A 27,114-nucleotide genomic window follows, 5' to 3' on the forward strand; every position below is an offset into this window, starting at 1 on the left:
ACAAACCATCCAAAAATCATAAAAATTATATGGAGTCAGAAATTCAAGTAGGGCTTGGCTGAGTGGTTCTTCTGCTCCGTGTAGTACTGACTGGAATCACTTAGTGGTATTTAGCTTGTGGCATGGATGGTCTGGGGCTCCAGAAGCCTTCATTCATATGTCTGGCACCTTGGTGGGGACAGTTGGAAGGCTGGGCCCAGCTGGTTCTCTCTTCCTCCCCATGTAGTCTCAAGGCCTCTCCACATGGTCTCTCCAGCAAGGTAGTTGGACTTCTCACATGGCAGCTTAGGGCTCTAAGATCAATGGTTCCAAGAGACAGGAAGTGAAATTGCCTGTCTCTTACGGTCTGGGCCCAGAAATTGGCACAGTGTTACTTCTGGCATATCCTATTAGTCACGTCAGTCACAGAGCCCTCCCAGAATCAAAGGGAGGGGCACAGATCCCACCTGTCCATGTAAAGAGTGGCAAATGATTTATGGTCACCTTTAGTCTGTTATGAAAGCATTTGAATGCCATATGCTTGAAGAGATTACATGTCAACGGGAACAATGCAGACCTCTCATAAGCACAGTTATGTGCCAGATACTTTGTTAGAATAGCTGATTACATCTAGATCTCCAGTTGCAGATGTTTGTATAAACTTCCCCACTCCATTATTTGGGTGGAAAAGGTGGACCTGGAATCTTCCTTTTTCTTTCAGTTCTGTGAAATGCTTCTATTATACTTTCATCTCTGCCATCCCTGAAATGGTGGAGTAGGAGGTGTAATATGTTACTCATATATTACTCAAATCTCTACAGAACTCACCATTTCTGGGGAATCTTCCCTGGAAAAAGCAGGAATAGCCTGCTTTCTCTCTATCTGCTAGAGAGATCGGTACTGTGTGTCTTTAAAACTTTTCCAAAATTAGATAAAAGAGTTATTACACGCTAAAAGTCAGAAGGCAATCGCCAGTAAATTGCACTTGAGAGAGAGTGAGCAAGAAGGGAATACTCTTTAGGTAATAGTGTTACACTTTATCATTTTCAATAAAATTTAATTTCTTAGTTGTTAACCACTGGAGATACTTCAGATGTTGGGAGTGCTAATCGTTGTTAGCAAGTTAGTTGCTTCTTCAGTAACATTGAGAGTAGTAAGCAGCAACCAAGGTTAATTATATCTTAGTTTATTTATATCTGTTAATTATAGTTAATGATATTATATTATACTATACTTCAAAACTTAGAGGGCAGGTCTTAATTCCTAATAGGGCTTATCATGCATAACAGTTCTAGTAAGGCTTTGTTTTTACGTGAATAAATATGAAGCTTATACTGAAGAATGAAGTATCCAGGCACTTCCCTTTCAAAGTCAAAGTTCAATCACTCAGAGAAGTTGAAATAGCTGACACATTTATGCTTTTTTTGTTTCAAACTATGGAACACAAAAATAAGTGATCCCTGACCATAAGAAGTGGTATATTTAGGGTAAACATGTCCCTAAGTTCCATCCACTTCTTGTCTTATGTACAAATGTACCTAAAAATTACTGTTTCTAAAATGACACTGAGGTTTTACTGAAATTATAAAAATGATAGAATTTAAAAATTCTAACCTAAAATCTGCTTTAGTACCAACCAGAGGAAATTAGATGGTTGTTTGTAGGCTAATCAAGAGTCCTTAAACTCCTCTATAGGAATGATACATTTCCCCTCTTTGTATTAAGAGACTAATGGCTACCCTCTTCAGTGAAGCTGGATCCTTTATCACAGGCTCAGGAGACAGCCAGAGGTTTAGAGATAGATTGCTTTGAGGGCACTGGAACCGCTGAGGTGCTGAGTAACCCTACTGAGAAAGAAAAAAGAGGGTGGCGCTTCTGGAATTAAAATAAGACAGAATGCATCACTGGAGAACACAGTGGCTGAAGACTGGCAGAATTCTCAACATCTCAGGCTACTACATACTGTTCAGTTTTCATGTGTACTTTGGAGGTGCTCTAGAAAGCTCTGACAAAAAATAATTAGAATTCAGATGTACAGTACATTTTTAGCCAGCCCATATAAAGGTGACCCTGGTGGTGCAGGAACTGTTGTGACGTTCATTACTTAAAAATTGGTCTTGTTCCCCTTTGTCAGTATGTAGAGGGAGGTGTTAGTGATGAGTCCTAATTTTATGTGTCTCTATCCACCTTCTAAAAGGTTTTGAATTATTTTGAGCTCTCATAACATTTGAGGAGAGCCTGTAGGTGTTTTGAATATGTTCTGGACAATGCCTAGCATTCTGCGAGAGATTGATAAGCAGTAAGTAATAAACACATCTCGTTTGCCAGTGGACCAGGAAGATAGCTATCATTCTTTTAGCAAAGAGCAAACTAATAAGCAGGGATTCTGGCCAACCTTTCCTTCCCTCTGCAGCTTACAGTTATTTACTCGGGCTTAATGAATGGCCATCGGCTGGCAGACACAACAGCTTCACAATATTTGCACACAATTTATTTGGGTCCGTTTAAAATTTCTCTCTCTCTTTGGCTCCAGGGATGCCCGAAGGAGAATTCAGAGAGAAACTCTGGAGACAGAGGAACGGATGATTTCGTTTTCTAGTGATAAAAAAAATCCATATATACACTAATATGTATAAAATGGATAACTAATAAGAACCTGCTGTATAAAAAAATAAAATAAAATTCAAAAATTCAAAACAAGAAAATCATAAAGAAGAGAGAAAAAAAAAATCCAGTCTGAGGGGCCAGGTTGGAGGGCCATGCAAGACGAAACCAGCTTTGGGGGAAGAACAGAGAGAGAGAGAGAGCAGGGCCCCCGGACGAAGGGAACTCCGCTGCGCCTCGAGACCCAGAGCTCCCACCTTCCACCTAGCTGCGGGACGTCATCTCGGGAGGAAAGCCCCGGAATCCCGAGCCCGCCGAACGCTGGGACTTACCCGAGCGCGCGGGAGAGCTCGCGGGGGCCGAAGCGGCGACGCCTGTTCCTTTAAGGGGCCGGTCTCCGGGCACTGCCGGCCCAGACGCCGGGACGTGCCGGGGCCGCCCCGCCCCGAAACCGCCCGTTTCCTGCCGGGCGGCGCGACGGCACCTGAGGTACTGCGGCGGCGGCGGCCACTTGGAGCTGGCGGCTCGGGCTGTACTGCCGGCGCCGCCGCGTCTTTCTGGTATCCTTCCCCGGCCGCGCAGGGTAAGGGAGAGCGGGCCGCGCCGGGCCCAGGCTCCGAGAGGGTGAGGTCGGCCGGAGAAGGCCTTGGGGTGACCGAGACACCTATTTTTAGTTGGGCGTGAGGGCCCCCGGGAAGGAAGGCGGATTACCGTATCCTCGGCCGGGGGACTGAGGGAGCGCGTCCCCGGAGGCCTCCCTGGGCGGGAGCTGGGCCACGCTTACGCCATGCTGGAATTCCAGCCCTCGCCGCTCTCGGGGTACTTGGTGAAGCGGCTTTCGGCCCTTCCAGTGCTCCCTTCCGCCGCCCTGTGCTCGCCCCCGGGTCCTAGAGAGGGGCGGTTGGCCATGGGAAAGCAGCGTGAGGGCAGAGTTTGGAAAAATCTGTGGACCGCTCTCGAGACGGGGGAAGTTATCCTTCCTCTCCCTGAGGGGTGTGTCTTCCTTACTGATTCCCCCTCCCCCCTTCAGTTTCCAACAATGAGATTTTTGGCGTTGGGGACCTCGGCAGAAAACCCAGCCGGCAGCCTAGAAAAATCGTACGGTAATCCGACAACTGGTGTGGCATGTGCAGCACCGCGCGTCGGTCGTGAGGCAGCATGTGTACCAAAGACCGGCATCCCCAGACGCGGGGAGCGGCATCCTAACCTCGGCCAGCTGCACCCTGATTAGGTTCAAGAGCGGGCTGTTTAATCTTAGCTCTTCCTTGTGGGAGGAAGCAGGAATCTAAATTCATGGTTGCGCCTATTCCAGAAAAGGATTTCTTAGCAGGTATCTGAATAAGCACTGCTTAAAAAGCTGCAGTTGAAGTTAACTGTTCAAAGTTGTGCTTTTTTTGAGACGCTTTGTGGAAACCCTTGAGAAATTTAGACACCCGTAGCCTGCTAAAGGTAAACACCTTGGGGTGAACTAAGCATTCTGAATTGTGTAGGAATTGTCTTAAAGTTTGAATTCTTGGTTAATTAGGTTGCACTTCTCCTTACCTCACCTAGCAGGTGAATGGCATCACTGTCTCCAGTCTGGCTAAAGTAGTTGCTGATGAGACTGTTATTATTGTCCCAAGAATAACACTGGAGTACTCTTGAATTGCTCTGTGTTTTGGGTAGACATACCTTGCTATAAATACTTTCATATTTAATGTGTTCTCTGATAAACAAGCCCCCGCCCCGCCCCCGACTCCCCACATTCTCTTGTTTAGGGATCTAACAAGAAATAACTGGGTTTATTGTTTGTAGATTCTAAGGAAAATTCATTAATTCATCCCTCTTACCGTCCCCCCAACATTGAGTTAGAAATCTCTTCTAATTTTGCAGCCTTAGCAGTGTAACCAACTCTGTCAGGTGCACTTGGAGAGTGAAGTGTTCTATTTAACTTTGTGAGATTCATACTGAAACTTAAAATATAACAAAGCCTGATGAAATTTTTTCTTAAAAATATTAAACACTTTAAAATTATAAAGGGTATTGAGTATTATATAACCCTTTCTTGATGGCTCAGGGTCAACATGAAGAGCCATTAATATATGAATTTGTTTCCAGTTTAGTATTTTCTGTATCCTCCTTTAATATCATAGTCTCTTCTGTTTGATGCAGGTGTTTTCATCTGTCTCTCACTCCAAGCCTCCTTCCAGTTTGTAGGCTTTAACCTAATTTTAGTAGGGAGAACATTTTAATAATTAGATGTTAAAGGACAGCCAGTATGACTTTTATATTTTATTATTATTATTATTTTTGTGGTACACGGGCCTCTCACTGTTCTGGCCTCTCCCGTTGCAGAGCACGGGCTCCGGACGCGCAGGCTCAGCGGCCATGGCTCACGGGCCTAGCCGCTCCGCGTCATGTGGGATCTTCCCGGACCGGGGCACGAATCCGTGTCCCCTGCATCGGCAGGCAGACTCTCAACCACTGCGCCACCAGGGAAGCCCCAGCATGACTTTTATAAAGGGCCTGAGAAGTGAAGGCTTTTTTGAGGCTTAACTTTAAAGGACTTGTGTTAAGATTGATACTGTTGGGAACTTATCTTGAATTTTACTTGAAATGTATGGAAGGTGTATTTTTAATTGCATACTTATTATAATTTTTTATAGCAAAGAAAGTTTTAATCTAAAAGATCTCACAATACTTTGTAAAAAATTTAAGTTGTTAATAAATGTAATGGTATGGGTTTCTTAGGAATCTGACCTAATGTGTAAAAAGGAAATGAAGAGAGACAATACTTTTCAAGAACATTCGAACGTTTGAGGATAACATCTTATAAGCTGCTTTTTCTGTGTACTGTTTATGTTTTTAGTTATTTTGAAGGTAAATCCAGAGGATACTTAGAGGCTAGAAGCAAGTAATTGTTTCTTTAGAAATGATCACTTTTATGCATAAATAAAGTTGAGTTTCATTGCTTCCTCTTTCAGTTTTTGTGAACATGACTTTGGGTGTTCTGATCATAAAAGTGTAGTTTATGTACAAAGCACAGGTTAAACATTGGTTTAGATAAGAATGTAAGCTATTTTTTTCTGTAAACAGAAAATTAAACAGAAAGAGGAAAAGCCTTTAGTACCATAACTAAGGAGTTTGATTTAACTTAACCTTCTCTATGTGAGCTCTAGAAAGAGAAAAGTAATGACAGTTAATAACTGTTTGCATGCCAGGGTGTTTAATTGGTGTTTAAATGGTTTTTTTGGTCTTTGAGTTTGATTGCAGTGTTATTTAGGCTTTTAAAATTAATTTTTAAAATGGTATACGTTTTTAATTGGTTTTATCTTAAAAAGATAAAATAGGCAAAATAGTATACTTTTAGTACTAAGAATAGTTTTAGTAATGACTCCAGTAGGAAATCTAATATTCCTAGGAAATGTGTAAGAAGTGACCTCCTTTTAAAAAAGTTGTGCTTTAGTATTTCACCTATCACCTTAACTACTACAGGCTGATTAAGAACTTCTAACCTCAAGTCTAGTTTCAGCAAAGTGATTTGTACACTAAGTGGAACTTAAATGAATTGTTTATACTCCCCTCCTTCCAGGACATTGCTTTTTGGGTTTCTCTTCTCACTAATTGCTCTGCTCATTCTGTGTTTACGATTCGTTCTCATTCTTGAAGTGCTCAATCCTTGGTTCACTTTTCTTTTTATACTCCTCTGGTGATTTCATCCAGTGTCATGGCTTTAAATACCTATATGCTGATGGCTTCCATTTTTATATCTACAGCCCAGATTTACCTCCTGTATTCTGTACGACCTGTTCTGAATTTCTGTTTGGATGTAAAGTAGTAAACTCAAACTAAAATTCCATGTTCCTCTTTAAACCTGCTGTAGGGGCAGGCTGATCCATCTTATTAGATGGCAGCTCTATCCAGTATTCAGGTGAAAAGAAAAATGGAGTCATCCCTGACTTATCTCACTCATACTTGGCATTCTTGGCTCAATCTTACCTTGAAAATATATCCAGAATCAAATCACTTCTTACCACCTCCATTGCTCATTAGGCTAGTCCAAACCAATCTTGGCTCTCTTGCCTAGATTTCTGCAGTTAACCTCTCATGGGTTTCTCTGCTTCTATCCTAGCTCTCTACAGTCTTTTTCAACAGAGCAACCAGATCATACCACTTCTTTCCTCAGAACCCTGTAGTGACTTCCCATATGCAGAGTAAAATCCAAAGTACTTATGGTCTACAAGGTCTTACAGAATCTGGATACTCCTACTCTCCCCATCCTCCCTTAACCTCTCCTAAGTTAGCTACTATTCTACCTCTTGCTTATTTCAGCTGTCTTAGAGCCTTTACACTGGCTGTTACCCCTTCTTCAGTCATTTTTTCTGTAAGGTATCTACATGACTGATTGCCTTGTCTCCTTCAAGTCTTTGCTCTTGAAATGTTTTTCAAAACGATCTGCCTTCTATTTAAAGCTGCACTTCCCTACTTATGATCTCTGTACCCTGTTCTGTTTTACATAACTGTCACCTTTCAACAAACTATATAATTTCCTTGTTGATCGTGTTTATTATCTCTTCTCTCTGCCCCCAGATGTGCGCTATAACGTAACCTCTATGAGGACAGGGCTTTTTGTCTCCTTTTGTTTACTGATGGATTCTAAGGGTTTAGGGCAGTGCTTGGCACATAACAGGTGCTCAATAAAGATTTATTAAAGATGTGTTCATTACAAGTGAATTAAAATCTTTATCCTACAGTTTTTTGTTTTTTTTTTTTACTGTGATGCATACCTCATTTTTGGACACATGTAGTTTTCAGTTTGCTCCTTTCCTAGGAACAGTCAGAGAGCAGAAGAAAAGTGGCAGGGAACCTTTGGGAACCCCTTGGTGGAGGGAGTGATGTTTAAATGTGGCGGAGACCGTCTTACCTGTCTCACGTGATTAGGACTATTAGTTAGGTAATACAAAAAGTTGGTTAAAGCAAGAACTTGAGGTATCTGTGCACTTCGTTTTAATTTTAAGCATTTACTTACTTTTATTTGCCTCTCATTTTTTTTTTTTTTTTTTTTTTTTTTTGCTGTACGCGGGCCTCTCACCGTTGTGGCCTCTCCTGTTGCAGAGCACAGGCTCCGGACGCGCAGGCTCAGCGGCCATGGCTCACAGGGCCCAGCCGCTCTGCGGCATGTGGGATCTTCCCGGACCGGGGCACGAACCCGTGTCCCCTGCATCGGCAGGCGGACTCTCAACCACTGCACCACCAGGGAAGCCCTTGCCTCTCTTTTTTATTTGGATCAATCTCTTGTCTTTGAGTAGGGGGTCTCCTGATCTTTTTTCTATACATCATTCCTTAAAAGCGTAATTTCTAGTATTGCTTTTTTTTAGTGTAATGAAACATTCGAATTCAAAATCATTCTAGATTTTTCCAATCCTTATCAAGGCCTTCCAAAGGATTTAACTTAGTTTTCGTAGAAATAACAGCTTTGTCTTTATTCTGTCATTTAATCGATTTATAGAAATAAGCAAATGTGTAGGTGAGTAGGTTGCTAGCCAGAAGCATTTAGCTTTCTGTAGACACTAGCCCATGTATTTTTAACCAACGGGAGAAATGTCGTTTAATCCAGTGAGAGGTCCTTTAAGATAGCTTCCATATTGAATAGTTTTCATGGGGGCCATAGGATCCTAGCTGCCTGCCATTACCAGAGGAGAATGTCATTTATCCACATTTCTTTATTTTTGGTTCTGAGTGACATCTGCAATTAGTTATCAGAACTTATATGACTTTTAGTAATTACATTGTCTGTCAAGAGACCTGATGTTATGCTACATTCTCACTGGAAAATGTGGGATGATCATTATTTACTCTTACACATGAGTCATTTAAGTTGCTAAGGGAACAGTTTGGTCTGGAAGTCAGTAGTTAGGAGATCTGCAGGTCTTAGACCTTATTAATTCTAAGGTTTGTGCAAATTTCTTATTGCTCAGTTCTTTAATTGTATAATGTGTGGTGTAAGTGGAAAGAGTGTGGGTGCTAGGGAGTCTGAAGAACTTGGGTTTGAATTTGGCTTTGCTAGTTAATACCACTTACTGTATGTGTGGATTTACTTGCAGGAAACTCATTTGCCTTGCTTATATTATCTTAGTAGTTGCTACATAAGTGATAGCTAACATTAGAGTGCTTATTTGTTGTAAGGCTTTGTAAATACTTTATGTATAGTATCATATTTATCCTCTCTGCAACCTTATGAGATAGAATAGTATTTGGTGGAAACGAGGGAGGCAGGTTAAATAATTTGTCCAAAGACACAGAGCAAATAAAAGGAGGAACCTGAATTTGAACTAGATATTCTGACTCTAGAGCCCATTCTCATACATTGAGTTGTTTCGTAAGAATGCTTTCTGAAAAAAAGAGTAAGGCACTTGTCCATGTGCAATTGTCTGATGTTAGGTATTAGAAAGCTACCTTAAGGTTATAAAGATTTCTTTCCCCTGGAGTTAGAGGATTAACTCTTAAAGCTAGTGACTTAAATTTGAGAACTTAAAGTTTTCCAAGGAGAGAAAATAGTAAAAGCCATTTAAAACCAAATGCTATAAAGTGTTTTATAGAGAAAGCAATAGGTAGACTATGATCTTTTTAATTTACAAGAAAATTTTTCAGTCTTAATTCCTGTGTATCTGCGTTATGAGTTTTACTGCCGTGTGATCTTGTAGGCATTGCTCAGTGGTTATTTCAGAAAGGCCAACCCTGATTACCAGAATGAATGTTCTCTTTATTCTTTGTCTCAGCCTTATTTTTCTTCACTTCATGATCAGTTATTACCTAACATTATAATATATGCTTGATATCTGTTTCACCTCTAAGAATATAAGCACTATGAGGCGGGAACTTTCTTGCTCACCGCTGTGAACTGTATTTCTCGCACTTAGGAAGTGCTCAGTTTAATGAATGAATCAATTGCCTGATGTTTGAAAATGATTGGGACTCATTGAGCCTTCTGCTTTACTTGTCATTTTTTTTTTCAAATATGGATACTTTAATAGGAAATATTATATAATTATTTCAGGTCACAGTTTTCATTTTTTTGAAAAAGTACTTCATAATTTAACTATAAATTACCTACATGGCAATTATATAAATGAGGAGCTAGATATATCACGTATTTTAAGGAACTCTCCATATCTAGCCATATTTAAATGACAGATCTGGAGTAAGAAATAATGATTAAAAAAAAGCATTGTCCAAATACAAAAAGGCATGTAATACGTTCCTTTAAGGCTTAAATAATGACTTAGGAAAGTCGTATCATTCCTTTCAGACACCACTGATTAAACAGATCATGAGAAAGTCAAACTAATAATGTTAAAATTTGCATGTATTCAAACAAACAAACTTGAGGCTAGAATTTGAATCTTCTTGACTTGGATTACTGCTAATTTTGCCAATTGCTTTACTTGTCATTTGTGCCATCTGCCTTCTCCATTAGCATGGCTAGTTGATTTACGTGCAATGCCATGGAAAGTGAGACTTCAAGAATAAGGGTTTCAGGTTTACTCTTGGGAGTGGGATGGCAAACAAAATTTAATGCACAAATTTCAGCCAAAGTACTTCTTAGTACTAGTTAATCTTGTTGATCAGCAATGTAAGTGTTCTGAGTGAAATATATACATAAATTATTTAGTGATTGCATATGTTTACATCTGGTTACCTTTGAAGTAAATTTGAACAAGCTAGGCTGTACTTCGAAAGCTCTCCAGTGTTCTGAATGCTATGTTGTTGAACATTTAAAGTGTTTCCTTAAATTTTTTAAAAAATAAATATATTTTTATTTATTTATTTTTGGCTGCATTGGGTCTTTGTTGCTGTGCGCGGGCTTTCTCTAGTTGCGGCAAGCGGGGTACTCTTCGTGCGGTGCTTGGGCTTCTTATTGCAGTGGCTTCTTTTGTTGCGGAGCACGGGCTCTAGGCGTGGGGGCTTCATTAGTTGTGGCACACGGGCTCAGTTGTTGTGGCTCGTGGGCTTAGTTGCTCCGTGGCATGTGGGATCTTCCCGGACCAGGACTTGAACCCATGTCCCCTGAGTTGGCAGGCGGATTCTTAACCACTGTGCCACCAGGGAAGTCCTTTAAATTTTTAATATCCATGCACAGGTTGAATTCATTTGTGTGCTTTTGGCCTGTACTTGGTTAGTTTATTGGGAAGTCATGTTCATTTGAAATGTGTTCCATAATTATTTTACATAGTTTTCCTAACCTGGATATCTCGGGTTGGCTGAACATGATTTCTGTGAAGTGAATTTCTCAAGCTTCTCATATGATTTGGTATTTTCATTTCCGGGTATAGTTTCAGTTACTGTGGTGTATAATCCCTTTTGGTATCTTTTTTTTTTTCTGTTTTGTTTTTGAACACTGTAAACGGGATCCTTCTGTATGAGTTTATTTGCAACTTCCTTTTTCTCCTCAACTTTATTGTCCAAATATTCTTCCACCATCTTGTATATAGCTCTAATTCATTCACTTTCACTTCTACCTGGAATTTCATTGTATGTATATTTGCCACCTTGTTTATTATCTGTTGATGGGCTCTTGGGTAGTTTCCAGTTTTCTTTTGCTATTATAAACAGTTCTGCTATGAATACCTTATATAGGTCTCTTGGTGCACTTGCATCCGTACTGTCTCTAGTATCGTGTTTTAAAAAACTTCTGTTACTACTTGCAATAAGAAATAAATTTTACGTTATGAGACTCAATACATTATCAGATGTATACATATGTAACAAAGTTTCTTGGGAAAAAACCTCATGTGATACTAGTTTGTTTCATTAAGAATAGGAATGCCAATCAAGACCCACTGAGTTGATTCTTGCTACCCACTAATGTTGAGATTTGCAGTTTGAGTAAATTGTGTCGGACCTTATACCTAGATAGGAGTGGAATTGCTGAATTGTAGGAGGGGTACATTTTCAGCCTTACTGTAGGTAGCGCTGTGTTGTTTTCCAATATAATTGTACCAGTTTATTCTCCTCACTAGTGTATACATGTGATGGCTCCGCATTCTGGTCTATACAGTTGACCCTTGAAAAACTCGGTGGGGTTCGGGATGTTGACCTCTGTGCAGTTGAAATTCTGCCTATAATTTATAGTTGGCCCGCCATATCTACCCTGTTCCTCTCAATCCATGGTTTGGCATCCACAGATTAAACTAACTGCACGTTGTATAGTACTGTAGTATTTACTATTGAAAAAAATCTGTATATAAGACCCTCACATTTCACTCCCATGTTGTTCAAAGGTCTACTGTACTTGATGTTGGTAAATACTAAAGTTAGACAGCTTGTTGGGTTGAATTGATATCTCGTAGTTTGTGCATTTTTGCTTACTGAGGGGAGATGTCTTTTCAAATGTTTCCTGGCCATTTTTGTTTCCTTTTCTCAGAAATGACTGTTGGGTTTGTTTTTCTTTATGATAGGAGTTCTTTATATGTTCTGAATACTAATTCTCTGCGGATCATGTATCACAAATGTCTTCCCATTTTGTGGCTTGTCGTTTTCACTTTTGTATGGTTTCTTTGTTAATAAAAGTTAAACATTTTAATTTAGTTGAATTTCTCAGGATTTCCCTTTTATGGTTTGTACTTTGTGTCTTGTTTAAGAAATCCTTTCCTACCTCAAGGTTATAAAGGTATTCTTTCTTGCATGTTGTGGTATAAAGTTCAGTGTTGCCTTTCACAACTGTTTTCCCAGGAATTGATTTTTGTTTCTTCCCTTCTATGCTGCTGTTTTCTTTTCTCCAAAGTTCCACTACTTAGCATTTCAGTTTTTTTTTAAGGACTAAAATGTGTGAATTTAGTAGATACTTTGAAATAAATCTTTTGAGTTATTAGTATTATGTATTGTCCACACCTTGCTTTTAGAGTCATAGGTAAGTAATTATGTTAAGAATGTTAAGGTGTGGATAGTTATCTAGTAAACTTGGAAGTCTTCACTCTCCCCCAACGCCCATATGACATTATAGATTTGTAAATAATCAGGGAAGTCAAGTCATTGTTTGCATGTGGTTTTCTTAAGTTGTTATGGACATTTGTTGTGAAGTAGTCTGGTTATTTTCTTAAAGTTGCAGCTCTTTGTGCTTGGTATTTTGCAGTTTTACCGTAGTGCACTGTGACTGTGGACCTATTTCTCTATATCCGACTAATACTCAGAGTATACATAGAATCTGAGGAATCAGATCTTTCTTCAGTTTTGGAAAATTCTCAGCTATTTAAATAATGCTTCTTTTATTTTTACTTTTCTTCTCTTTTGGTAGACCTGTGTTGGAGTTTTTTATTCTCTGTGTATTTTAATTGCTCTTTCAGTTTTTTTAAAAAAAATTTCCTATGCCTTATACCAGGTGAATTTGGTACAGTGTAGCAATTTACTTTTTTTCCTCTGCTATGGTCCAGCCTAGAGTTTATTCTGTCTATTGAGTCTACATGCCAGTATTTACAATTTTCATTTCTTTTTTTTTTTTTTTCGGTGGCGGGCCTCTCCCGTTGTGGAGCGCAGGCTCAGCGGCCATGGCTCACGGGCCCAGCCGCTCTGCAGCATGTGGGATCCTCCCGGACTGGGGCACGAACCCACGTCCCCTGCATCGGCAGGCGGACTCTCAACCACTGCGCCACCAGGGAAGCCCATACAATTTTCATTTCTTAGATTTGAAATTGCTTTTTCATATATACCTGCCTGTTTCAGTTCTCTGTTTTTGTTTTATAACCGTTGTGCTATTTTGTGAAAAGATTCCTTTATCTCTCGGACATCTTCAACATGTTCAAATTTAAAAATTTTTGTCAGGGCTTCCCTGCTGGCACAGTTGTTAAGAATCCACCTGCCAATGCAGGGGACATGGGTTCGATCCCTGGTCTGGGAAGAGCCCACATGCCGCGGAGCAACTAATCCCGTTCACCACAGCTGCTGAGCCTGTGCTATAGAGCCTGCGAGCCACAACTACTGAGCCCACGTGCCACAACTACTGAAGCCCACGTGCCTAGATCTAGCCTGTGCTCCACAACAAGAGAAGCCACTGCAATGAGAAGCCTGTGCACTGCAACAAGGAGTGGCCCCACTCTCGCAACCAGAGAAAAGCCCACGTGCAGCAACGAAGACCCAATGCAGACAAAAATAAAATAAAATAGGGCTTCCCTGGTGGCACAGTGGTTGAGAGTCCGCCTGCCGATGCAGGGGACGTGGGTTCGTACCCCGGTCTGGAAAGATCCCACATGCCGCGGAGCGGCTAGGCCCATGAGCCATGGCCGCTGAGCCTGCGCGTCTGGAGCCTGTGGTCCGCAGCGAGAGAGGCCACAACAGTGAGAGGCCTGCGTACCACAAAAAAATAAATTAATTAATTAAAAAATTTTTTTTGTCAGACTGTTTCATAAAACTAATACCATCTGGTGTGAATTCATGTTTTTATTGGTTTTTTTTTTTTTCTTCCTCATCGTTAGATTTCTTCCTATGTTTTGGATTATTGGTTTATTAAGTTCATTTTAAGTGGAGTTTTTTTTTTTTTACGCTTTTCTAAGTGATCATTCCCACCCCCACCTCCAAATTATTTATTTATTTTTTAACCATTTCTGTCTGGCCCACTCTTCCTCTAGTTGCAAGCTAGGTTTATTCTGGGACAGTTAAAAGAAAAATGCAAGGTGGAAAGTGTTTCTAATGTGAAATCATGTACTGAGAAAGAGGGAGATAAGGAAGTGTGTGTTTCTGTGCGTGTATATGTGTGTGTGTGTGTGTGTGTGTGTGTATATAGAGCGAGAGAGCAAGAGCACATGCTCGTGTTTAGAAGAGTATTGAATGAAATCTAAAAAAAATGACAGTTTGTTATGGGGGAGAGGAACACAGTGTAGAAGAGCACTACACTATGTTCTGAATTTTCCTTTTTCTTTAGACCTGACTTTGTAGCCATGTAAATGTTTTACATAATTATTAAAATTTTTTTTTAGATCTCTAAAAATTAAAAGTAAAACAAAATAAATGAATTTTACATGTATTCACTTGGTGGATAACAGAGTAAAACTACGCCAAGTGACTTTAAAAGACAGTGACTCGACTCACTGATGATATTCCCCCTGAAATAGACCCTGGGAAGAGAGTGTAGGAAGGATGGCACAGAAGGAAAACAAGTCTTGAACTATTATAATTTTGGTGGCAATGTATACATTGTATTTCAGTACTGTGTAATGTGTGTATTATGGGCTAATTGAAATGAGTGAATATATTGGTTTTGTTGAAAACAAACTTTTAGCATTATTTAAAGAAGATGTAGTTTTTTTTTTTAATACTTATGATGTGGAGCATTTTTAAAAGGCTTTATTGAATTTGTTACAATATTGCTTCTGTTTTATGTTTTCGTTTTTTGGCTACAAGGCATGTGGGATCTCAGCTCCCCGACTAGGGGTCAAACCCGCACCCCCTGCATTAGAAGGCGAAGGCTTAACCACTGGACTGCCAGGGAAATCCCTTTTTTTTGCATTACGCGGGCCTCTCTCACTGTTGTGGCCTTTCCTGTTGCGGAGCACAGGCTCCGGACGCGCAGGCTCAGCGGCCATGGCTCACGGGCCCAGCCGCTCCGCGGCATGTGGGATCTTCCTGGACCGGGGCACGAACCCGTGTCCCCTGCATCGGCAGGCGGACTCTATCAACCACTGCGCCACCAGGGAAGCCCCCAAAACCCTGTAGTACTAAATTTGAGTAGACGCCTCTGTATGCACTCATGCAATAATTTAACTTATTGAAATGTATGCATTTTCTGGCCCTGTTGACTTAAAAGGCCTAGAAACAGTAACCAATTCAATAATAGCACTCTTGATGCTCACATTGTGGTCTTTAAATACCTTTTCACAATAAAAGTAAACTAGTGCTCAGAATGGGCATTTTCCAAGTCTGAGGCAGGAAATGTAGGAGATGAGCCTGCATATATTAATTATCAATAGTACCACAAGCTCAGAGGCTTGCAATGACACACATTTGCACCACCCCCTTAACTGGGTCCTCTGCTACAGGGTTTCACAAAACTGCTATTATGGTGTTGTCCATGGCAGGGGTCTCATCTGAAGTTCAGCTGGGGAAAGATCTGCTTCCAAGTTCATGTGGTTGTTGGCAGCATTCAGTTCCTTGGAGGGTGCCCAACTGAAAGCCTTAGTTTCTTGTTGGCTGTTGTCTGGGAGGCTGTTCTTAGGTCCTTGCCTCATGACCCTCTCCATAGGCAGCTTACAACATGGCAGCTGCTTTCTTCAAAGCCAATAAGGGAGAGAAAGAGTGACCTATTAACAGGGGTTACAGTCTTATGTAATATAATTATGTATATGTAATCATTTTTAACATTCTGTCACCTTTGTCATATTTTACTGATTAGAAGCAAGTCACAGGTCCCACTCATACTTAATGGAGGGGATTGTACAAAGGTGAGAATGCCAGGAGAGCAACTTGAGTTTCTTTTTTTTTTTTTTCCTAGAATGTCTTGTCAGAAAGCAATAGAGCAACTAAAAACTATGAAGGTAGTGTCAAAACAACCTAGGAGCCATCCTGAATAAGATCCCATTGGTCAAAAGGGGGACAATTTCATTATATGCAGATGATATGATACTATATATAGAAAACCCTGAAGACTCCACATAAACACTACTAGAACTGATAAATGAATTCAGCAAGGTAGCAGGATATAAGATTAACGTACAGAAATTGGTTGTGTTTCTTTACACCAACAATGAAATATCAGAAAGGGAATGTAAAAAAAACAATGCTTTTAGATATCGCAGCCCCCAAAATAAAATACTTAGGAATAAGCCTCACCAAGGAGGTGAAAGACTTATATGCTGAGAACTGTAAAACATTAATAAAGGAAATTGAAGATGATGCAAAGAAATGGAAAGATACCCCATGCTCTTGGATTAGAAGAGTTAATATTGTTAAAATGGCCATACTACCCAAAGCAATCCACAGATGTAATGTGATCCCTATCAAATTACCCATGACCTTTTTCACAGAACTAGAACAAATAATCTTAAGATTCATATGGAACCATAAAAGACGAGAATTGCCAAAGCAATCCTGAAGAAAAAGAACAAATTGGGAGGCATAACCATCCCAGACTTAAGACAATACTACAAAGCATGGTACTGGCACAAAAACAGGCATATGGATCAATGGACAGAACAGAGAGCCCAGAAATAAACCCACACACCTACGATCAATTAATCTTCAACAAAGGAGGCAAGAATATACAATGGGAGGGGATTCCCTGGCGGTCCAGTGGTTAGAACTCCATGCTTCCACTGTAGGGGGGTGCAGGTTTGATCCCTGGTTGGGGAACTAAGATCTCGCATGTTGCGCGGAGCAGCCAAAAAAAAAAAGGAATATACTATGGGAAGAAGTCTCTCCAGCAAGTGGTGTTGGAAAAGTTGGACAGCCACATGTAGATCAAAGAAGTTATAATGTGCCCTCTCACCATACACAAAAATAAACCCAAAATGGCTTAAAGACTTAAACATAAGACATGATACCATAAAACTCCTAGAAGAGAACATAGACAAAACATTCTTCGACATAAATTGTACCAATGTTTTCTTAGGTCAGTCTCCCAAGGCAATAGAAATAAAAGCCAAAATAAACAAATGGGACCTAATCAAACTTACAAGCTTTTGCACAGCAAAGGAAACCATAAACAAAACAAAAAGACAACCTACAGAATGGGAGAAAATGTTTGCAAATGATGCTACTGACAAGGGATTAATTTCCAAAGTATACAAACAGCTCATACAGCTTGACAACAAAAGAACAAACAACCCAATAGAAAAGTGGGCAGAAGACCTTAATAACATTTCTCCAAAGAAGAAATACAGATGACCCATAGGCACGTGAAAAGATGCTCAGCATTGCTAGTTATTAGAGAAATGCAAATCAAAACTACAATGAGGTACCACCTCATGCCGGTCAGAATGGCCATCATTACAAAACCTACAAATAGCAAATGCTGGAGAGGGTAGGGAGAAAAGGGAAGCTTCCTGCATTGTTGGTGGGAATGTAAGTTGGTGCAGCAACTATGGAAAACAGAATGGAAGTTCTGCAGAAAACTAAAAAAAGAATTTCCATATGATCCAGCAGTCCCACTCCTGGGCAGATATTCACACAAAACTGTAATTCAAAAAGATACAAGATACACGTGCCCCTATGTTCATAGCAGCACTATTCACAGTAGCCAAGACGTGGAAACAACGTGAATGTCTTGACAGATGAATGGATAAAGAATAAGTGGTACATACATACAATGGAATACTACTCAGCCATAAAAAGAAGTAAATGATGCCATTTGCAGCGACATGGATGCAATTAGAGATTATCATACTAAGTGAAGTAAGTCAAAGAGAAAGACAAATACCATATGATATCACTTATATGTGGAATCTAAAATATGACACAAATCAACCTATCTTGGGAACAGAAACAATCGGGCATGGAGAATAGACTGGTGGTTGCCAAGTGGGAGGGGGTCGGAAAGGGTTTGATTGGGAGTTTGGGATTAGCAGATGCAAACTGGTATATATAGAATGGATAAACAACAAGGTCCTTATAGCACAGGGAGCTATATTCAATATCCTGTGGTAAACCATAATGGAAAAGAATATGAAAAAGAATGTATATATGTGTGTAACTGAGTCACTTTGCTGTACAACAGTAATAAACACAACATTGTAATTCAGCTGTGCTTCAATAAAAAATAAATTAAAAAAAGGGACAATTTGGACATCAGTAAAGAAAATAACTAATGAATTGAAACAAGTCAAGTATGTTTAATCCTTGAGTTTGTAATGATGCTAAAACTTAAATACTTTAGTTGCTCTTGGGCTAACTCATTATTTTGACAGTTTTGATAAGTAAAGAAAAATAAGCATTTATCCTACTTTTCTTATATGAATTGGATCTCAGGGTGACCAAATAAGAGAAGTTTCTTTCTATAGATGTATTCTAATAAAAATTGATAGACTTTATTTATTATATATGTTTTGGCTGTGTTGGGTCTTCGTTGCTGCGCGCGGGCTTTCTCTAGTAGCTACTCTTCATTGTGCGCGGGCTTCTCATTGCGGTGGCTTCTCTTGTTGTGGAGCACAGGCTCTAGGCGTGCAGGCTTCAGTAGTTGTGGCACGTGGGCTCAGTAGTTGTGGTTCATGGGCTCTAGAATGCAGGCTCAGTAGTTGTGGCGCATGGGCTTAGTTGCTCCGCGGCATGTAGGATTTTCCTGGACTAGGGCTCAAACCTGTGTCCCTTGAATTGATAGGTGGATTCTTAACCACTGCGCCACCAGGGAAGTCTCAGTGATAGGCTTAGAATGTCACCATTTTGCATCTCCTAATGAATAATGTCTAGGCGAAGATCACCAATAGTTGGTAATATCACAAAAAGATATCCAGATACTAGATACATCGTTTTGGAAGTATGCCATGGTGTCTGTGCCTTAGTCTTGCCCTCAGGTTATAATCCTGAATCTGATCTAGCCTTTAAATTTAACTACCAATTTATAGGAAATAGAAGACAAAACAAAAACAAAACACCAAAAAAACTTGTTAATACTGTGGGGATGCCATCAACAAAATTCCTACTGAGAATCTTTACAGGACAACTGCCTGGTTTTTCCAACCCCAAATTCTAAGAATTGCAAGAAAGTGAATAATAAAAGATACAGGGATGATGAATGGAAGGAGACAAGAGATAAATACAGTATGTCCTCTACATACGAACGAGTTCCATTCTGAGAGTGTGTTCACAAGTCTAATTTGTTCATAAGTCCAAGTTAGCCTAGGTACCCAATTAACACAATCAGCTATATAATACTGTACTCTAATAGGTTTATAATACTTTTCACACAAAAAATAAAACATTTTTAATCTTGCGGTACAGTACATTGAAAAGTACAGCGGTACAGTACAACAGCATAAAGGGGCTGGCATCGAGTGAACAGGCAAGAAGAGTTACTGACTGGAGGAGGGAGAGGAGGTGGGAGATGGTAGAGCTGAAGGATTGTCAGCAATAGGAGATGGAGGGCAAGCTGCAGTTTCACTCACGCCTGATGTTGATGGAACGCACGTTTGCATCTTTGAAAGCTCGCAACTCTTGAGTTTCGTATGTAGGGGACTTACTGTACATCAATCAATACAGAATAACTCAAAAAATATTTACACAGCAGTTGGGGAAATGGGAATACTGGCTTGATATTTGATATTAAGGGATTATTGCTAATTTTAAATGTGCTGTGAGCCTGGAATTTTGTCCTCTTTCCTTTCCAGGCTCAGAGCTCCTATAAAGCTATATAGCTATAGGTAATAGGTTTTCAGCCTGATTCTTTTTTTTTTTAAACTTTAAAAAAAATATTTATTTTTGGCTGCCTTGGGTCTTCGTTGCTGCATGCAGGCTTTCTCTAGTTGTAGTGAGCAGAGGCTTCTCTTCATTGCAGTGCGTGGGCTTCTCATTGCAATGGCTTCTCTTGTTGTGGAAAATGGGCTCTGGGGTGCTTGGGCTTCCGTAGTTGTGGCTCGCGGGCTCTAGAGCGCAGGCTCAGTAGCTGTGGTGCACGCGCTCAGTTGCTCTGCTGTGGCACGTGGGATCTTCCCAGACCAGGGATTGAACCCGTGTCCCTCGCGTTCGCAGACATATTCTTAACCACTGTGCCACCAGGGAAGTACCCAGCCTGATTTTTTTTCATACATCTTCTTTCTCCCCCCACCCCCCGACCCAAGCTGTGCAGATTCTATTCCCATACCCACCTCTTGGTGTCAAGCAGCAAACCTGGTTCTGTTCTGTTGCTGTTACCTGTGGGAGCTGAACTTCTCTGACCATTTGCCTGCTATAGTCAGTGTCCAGCCATCTTTCCCATTCTTTATTCCCTGTGCTCCATTTTAGGTACTGTATGGTTTATTCTTTTGAATTTTTATTGTTTCTAGCTCAGGGATATATTTATTTTCGTTCTGGGTTCAGCCATATCTTTTTGATAATCTTATTTTTCATCCATTGTTTTTTTTAAATTGAAGTATAGTTGATTTATAATGTGTTAGTTTCTGGTGTACAGCAAAATGATTCAGTTATATACTTTTTTATATTTTTCATTGTGGTTTATCACAGGATATTGAATATAGTTCCCTGTGCTATACAGTAGAACCTTGTTTTTTTTTCTTTTTTATTGATGTGTAGTTGATGTACAATAAGATATAATTTACAGGTATATAATATACTGATATACAGTTGTTGTTGTTTTTCTCTCAATCCCTAACTCCCTAACTATTCCTCCCTGACACCCTTCCCCCCGGTAACCATAAGTTTGTTCTCTGAGTCTGTGAATCTGTTTCTGTTTCGTAAATAAGTTCATTCGTATCATTCTTTTTAGATTCCACATATAAGTGATATCATATGATTTCTCTTTCTCTGTATGACTTACTTCACTCAATATGACAATCTCTAGGTCCATCCATGTTGCTGCAAATGGCATTATTTTAATCTTTTTAATGGCTGAGTAATAGTCCATTGTATATGTGTACCACAATTTCTTTTCATTCCTCTGTCGACGGTCATCCATGATTTTATGTGTTTGGAATAGAAGCATCCTTATTGGAAGTCTTCATCTTTTCATTTCTACCTATTATAATCTTGTTTTTGAAGCGCAACTTAGTGTATCCTGAGTGCTCTTGTTTAGCGATCTGTTCCTTTGCTCAAATCTGCTCTCTTTTAACCTTTTTTTAAAAATTATTTTTTATTTCTATTTTTTTTTATTTTGGTTATGCTGTGTGCCTTGTGGGATCTCAGTTCCCCCACCAGGGATTGAACCCGTGCCATTGTAGTGGAAGTGCTGAATCCTAACCACTAGACCACCAGGGAACTCCCTGCCCTCTTTTAATCTTGTTGGGTGTTTTTCAACTTTATAGAACAAGTTTGATTTTAGTATCACACTAATTTGTTGTGACTACAGTCAATTAAAATCCTAAAGCCTTGAAGTATGATTCTTGTTGCTGCTAGTTCATCTCAGTCATCCTGTGTTTCTTTAGTTTGTTTTGGAGTACAGGTATCCCTTGCTAGTCCAACTCAGGCTGGGTAATTTTTTTCTTTTTTGAGGTAGCACTGGTATCCCTTGCTGTCTGAACTCTTGTTGCTTATTGTTCCAAACTTGGGAATCAAATATATGTATCCTTTGTTTAATGACTTGAATTCATTCTTGAAAATTCTGCTAAATGAAAAGCCATTACATGAAAACATATTTCCTTTAATTTTTTCCTACATATAAACTTTATTTTTTTAATTGAAGTATAGCTGATTTACAATGTTTCAGGTATATAGCAAAGTGATTCAGTTATATATATATGTATTATATATTTTTGTATATATAAATTTTAAGATTCTTTTCCATTATAGGTTATTACAAGATATTGAATGTAGTTCTCTGTGTTATACAGTAGGTCTTTGTTATCTGTTTTTATTAGTAGTGTGTATCTGTCAAAGCATATTTTCATTCATTTTTAATGGGAAATTATGCTGTGTTGTATCTCAACCAATTTTTACACATAGGAAAATATTAATCTAGAAATGAAGATGAGTTTATACAAGCGTAAGCAACACTTTGAAAGTAAATAAATATACTTGATCTTAAAATGTAATGTGATAGGGACTTCCCTGGTGGCTCAGTTGTTAAGAATCTGCCTGCCAATTCAGGAGACACGGGTTTGAGCCCTGGTCCAGGAAGATCCCACATGCCACGGAGCGACTAAGCCCATGTGCCACAACTACTGAGACTGTGCTCTAGAGCCCATGAGCCACAACTACTGAGCCCGTGTGCTGCAGCTACTGAAGCCTGCATGCCTAGAGCCTGTGCTCCACAATAAGAGAAGCCACCGCAATGAGAAGCCTGTGCACCGCAATGAAGAGTAGACCCCGCTCGCTGCAACTAGAGAAAGCTCGCGTGTAGCAGTGAAGACCCAATGCAGCCAAAAATAAATAAATTTGTTTTTAAAAAAATGTAATGTGATAAAATGAAGGTGTATTATATTATACTTGCCAAAGGAGGAAGAGAAAACTTGGTTGTGGTGGTGGTTGATGAGGTGTAATTCTTTGGAAAGTCTATTCTTATTATACCATTTTTTTCACCAATTTCAACCTTTCTGGAGCTCAGGGTTATCTTACATTCAGTCTGCACTTAAAAGTCAAATTGTGGTACAGATAAGCACTTTTAGTGGAATAAAGGCCAAACACAAGTCCTTTAAGCAATGTGGAAATAGAATACAGGCAGAAAATACTGAAGAGTTGTAGGAGATGATAGCTTTGCATCCCTCTTGCTTGGCAGTATGTGCACAAAGCACATGTTCTCAGTTCATCCAAATGTGTGCAGTACATCAATACATATGATGTGTTCCAACTGGATACCATTGTATTGATTAAATTGTTGAGTGTACCTGTAGCTGAAATTATAATGTTGAAATTTTTACTCTTCATAGAATATTTATTTTATGTGTATTTTAGGCGAATAATAACTAATGTTTATAGTAGTAGTTTGAAAAGTAGTACTTTTCAAGAGTCATTTGATGAAAACCAGTTAACTGAACGATTATATGAGGTAGGTCTGTAGATTGTAATAACATGGTATCCCTCCTTATCTGAGATAGCTATTGGAATTCCTGCTGTTCCAGCTAGGGAACTGAAAGAGTTTGGTAGCAAAGGATAAATAAAAATCTTATTTTATGAAACATTTTTAGTTGGTTTGTCCTTTGTTCTCCTGTTCTGAGTTCAGCACATCTTTGTAAACTGGCAAGCTTGTCATATTATCAGGGTAATGGATGGATTAAAATGTGACTAAGGTCAGGCAAAGAACAGAGTCTGATACATAATAATACTCTTTCTAAACTATTAATTGGCAACTTTGGGATATGATTATTTAACCTATTAAATATTCTCTAATTTCTGCTACTCTTTGGCCATGTTTTAGTACTTACCGATCTTGTTTCCAAGGATAGCTTGTATACATTATCAAGTGTTTTGTCAAAATCAGACATTCTAATTTTTCCTAATTTAGTAAACCTTTTATTTAAAAAAAGACATTGAAATGACTTGTTTATAGTGAATGACTTTCGATGCTCCTAAATTTTTTAGTTAGTGACATTGTCTGGATTTACACACAGTGAGTTCACCTATTTTAATTCGATTGCTTTCTGCTATTTTTAGTATATGATAGCTTTTACTTTTACTTTTTTTTTTCCTTAACCTTTTCAGGCAACTTCTAATAGTGGGGAAAGCAGAAGTCTTTCAGGGATCTTGAAATGTAGGATCCTGGCAGCTGTGTACTGTCTGTTGAAGGCAGTACTGTATCTATCTATGCATGGCTCTTGAGGTTGTATAAATTTGGTTTCTAAGCACAGTGTTCAGAGCAAGATGGCTGTAGGATAAGGACCTCTACTTGTGACTGTATTTCATTTTTTTCTAGCTTTATTGAGGTATAATTGACATAACATTGTGTAAGTTTATTAGCTTTGAAGTTTATAATACATTATTGTTGACTGTAATCACTGCTGTGCATTAGATCTCCAGGACTTTTTAATGTACTAGTTGCAAGTTTGTACCCTCAAAAAAAAACTCCCCAACGCCCCAGGTAACCACCACTCTTCTCTGTTACTATGAATTCAAGATTCCACATGTGATATCATACAGTATTTGTCTTTCTTTGTCTTATTTAGCATAATGCTCTCAAAGTCTGTCCATGATATTGCAAATGGCAGGATTTTCTTCTTTCTCATGGCCAAATAATATTCCATCGTATATATGTATCACACTTTTAAAATCTGTTTATCTGTCAGTGAACTCTTAGGTTGTTTCCATGTCTTGGCTGTTGTAAATAATGCTGCAGTGAACATGGATATCATGTTGGAGATATCTCTTTGAGATACTGATTTCATTTCCACTGCATATTTACCCAGTGGAATTGAGTTTGCTGGATTATATGGTAGTTCTATTTTTAATTTTTTGAGGAACCTCCATACTGTTTTCCACAGTGACTGCACCAATTTACATTCCCACCAGTGGTACACAGAGGTTTTCTTTTCTCCATATCCTTGCCAGCACTTGTTATCTCTTGCCTTTTTGATGATAGCCATTCTAACAGGTGTAAGGCGATATCTTACTGTAGTTTTGACCTTCGCATTTTCCCCATGATCAGTGATATTGAGCACCTTTTCATATACTTGTTGGCCATTTGTATACCTTTGGAAAAATGTCTATTCGGGTCCTTTGCCCATTTAAAAAAATATATTTTTTGTCTTTTGAGTTGTATGAATTTCTTATATATTTTAGATATTAATCCTTTATCTGGCATATGGTTTGCAAATATTTTCTTCCATTCTGTAGATTGCGTTTTCATTTTGTTGATCATTTCTTTGCTGTGTAGAAGCTTTTTAGTTTGATGTAGTCCCACTCGTCTATTTTTGTTTTTGTTGCATATGCTTTTGGTGTCATACACCGAAAAATCACTGCTAAGACCAATGTCAAGGAGCTTTTCCCCAGTGTTTTCTTCTAGGAGGTTTATGGTTTCAGGCCTTAACATTTATGTCTTTAATCCATTGTGAGTTAATTTTTGAGTGTTGTAAGATAGGGGTCCAGTTTCATTCTTCTGTGTGTGAATATTCAGTTTTCCCAGCACCATTTATTAAAGAGACAATCTTTTCCCCATTGTGTATTCTTGGCTCCCATGTGAAATATTGGTTCACTGTATATGTGCGGATTTATTTCTGGGTTCTTGATTCTGTTCCATTGGTTTGTCTGTTTCTATGCCACTACCATACTGTTTTGATTACTATATCTTTGTAGTATAGTTTGAAATAAAGTGTGATTTATTTCAGCTTTTTTCTTTCTCCAGTTTGCTTTGGCCGTTTGGAGTCTTTTGTGGTTCCATATGAATTTTAGGATTGTTTTTCTTTTTCTGTAAAAAATGCTGTTGGAATTGTGATAGGGATTGCACTGAATCTGTAGCTGTATGACTTTGGGTAGTATGGACATGTAACAGTATTAAAATTCTTTTGGTACATGAACACACTATATTTTGACACAGTATCTTTCCATTTATTTGTATCATTTTCAGTTTCTTTCGTTATTGTCTTACAGTTTTCAGTGTGCAGAGTTTTCACCTCCTTGGTTGCATTTATTCCTAAGTATTGTTTTTGGTGCTATATTTTAGGTTTCTAATAACTGATCACCTTTGAACCTCTTCAGTTATATTTCTGTTGTTTGAAAGGGAGTCTTGGCAGTCACAAATTTTGAAGGCTTACTGTATTTCAATTTTGTAACTGGTAATTTATAAACCAACTTTAAGAATGTGGGAATTCATTTGGTGAAATTCTAGAGATGAGAGTTTTTCTTGGGTATCATTCTTAGATTAACTTCTCTCACTGTTTTTTGCTTTGGTTGCTTATTGGGAACAATATCAAGAATGGAACCAACAACCAAAAAAAAATTTTTTTTTCTTTTGGTTGGGGCTGCTGTTGTAGGTTTAAATGTTAAAATACAAAGTATGTACTTATTTCCAATTAATGGTAATTTTATCAGGAGTTTTTGATTTTTATTTTTCTGTTATGTACTTTTGCAGCTTCAGGAATATTATAATGAAGTCCATATTATGATAAAAAGTCCCTGATTTTATGTTTCACAGTACTGGTGGACACAAATGGGATTGATGTAAACTATATTTATGAAGGTTATTTTGAAAGAAAATCCATAATCATAAGGGCTACCTGTATAAAGCTATTTATGTTAATGAAGTAAACTTTTTTTTCTTCCCAGATTCATGCTGGTTGTGTTTTAGCCAGTTAAAATCTGACAGTGCTATGTGTTGAGCACTGACTGTGTTGGGCTTGCAGGTATTTGGGAGAGAACATACAGATCAGTAGGCGAGTCATTGATTTGGCATGTTAAATTTCAGTAGTATAAAGCAAACCTTGTATAACAAGTAAGTAAAAATCTTTAGTGAATTTTTTTTAAACCATAATTTTCAAGGTACAATTTCACTAGAAGTTGTCTACATAAGATTGTGAGTATAAAAGCAAGTGCTGCTTGATTTCAGTGAATGGGGATGGGAAAATTTCTTACTATTTTAAGATTCTTTAACTTCACCATGGGTTAATAATTTATTAACAGAGGTAATGTTTCAGAAAAAAATAGGAAAATGAAAATATATAAGTAGTTTCCTACCTTATTTTACTATCCTTATTTGTATATGCTTTCATTTTGAATATGTATAAGATTTTGCTGTTTATTCACAATTTTGTTCTTTGTGTAGACTTTGTGTCTCTTTGCTTTCTTTTAAATAACAGGTAGGAGTTTGTGGAATACTGTTAAAGTAAAAATTGAAATTTAGACTGTAGAAGTATAGAACTTTAAATGTAAACTTCAGAATAGGTTGTATAGTCTTAGAAAAGATAATCAGGATTTTACTGTTATTTAATTAGTGTACTTGATTGTAAAATGCTGTGGAGTTTTGTCCTAATTTTATATGATTTTATACTTGGAAGC

The 27,114-nt window shown here is 38.6% G+C and overlaps 2 protein-coding genes across 6 annotated transcripts in view; one reads left to right on the plus strand and one right to left on the minus strand.

Moving 5' to 3' along the window:
- The window catches only part of LOC112392887 (translation initiation factor IF-2-like), a 35,603-nt gene extending 32,231 nt beyond the window's left edge, over window positions 1–3,372 (minus strand). Inside the window, exons 1-2 of the mRNA XM_024734760.1 lie at window positions 3,368–3,372; window positions 2,916–3,228 (exon numbers count right to left, since the gene is read on the minus strand). Coding sequence (XP_024590528.1) covers window positions 2,916–3,228; window positions 3,368–3,372 — 318 coding nt within the window. The remainder of the gene's footprint in view (window positions 1–2,915; window positions 3,229–3,367) is intronic.
- The window catches only part of KTN1 (kinectin 1), a 119,352-nt gene continuing 95,291 nt past the window's right edge, over window positions 3,054–27,114 (plus strand). For 4 of the 5 annotated variants that reach the window (XM_024734783.1, XM_024734785.1, XM_024734786.1 and 1 more), the window contains exon 1: window positions 3,054–3,166. The gene's annotated coding sequence lies outside the window, so the exon portion shown is untranslated. The remainder of the gene's footprint in view (window positions 3,167–27,114) is intronic. The other variant, XM_024734784.1, reaches the window with a different exon arrangement.

Source organism: Neophocaena asiaeorientalis, unplaced genomic scaffold (genome assembly GCF_003031525.2).
Source record: "Neophocaena asiaeorientalis asiaeorientalis breed wild unplaced genomic scaffold, Neophocaena_asiaeorientalis_V1.1 scaffold547, whole genome shotgun sequence".
In the NCBI taxonomy this organism is placed as follows: Eukaryota; Metazoa; Chordata; class Mammalia; order Artiodactyla; family Phocoenidae; genus Neophocaena; species Neophocaena asiaeorientalis.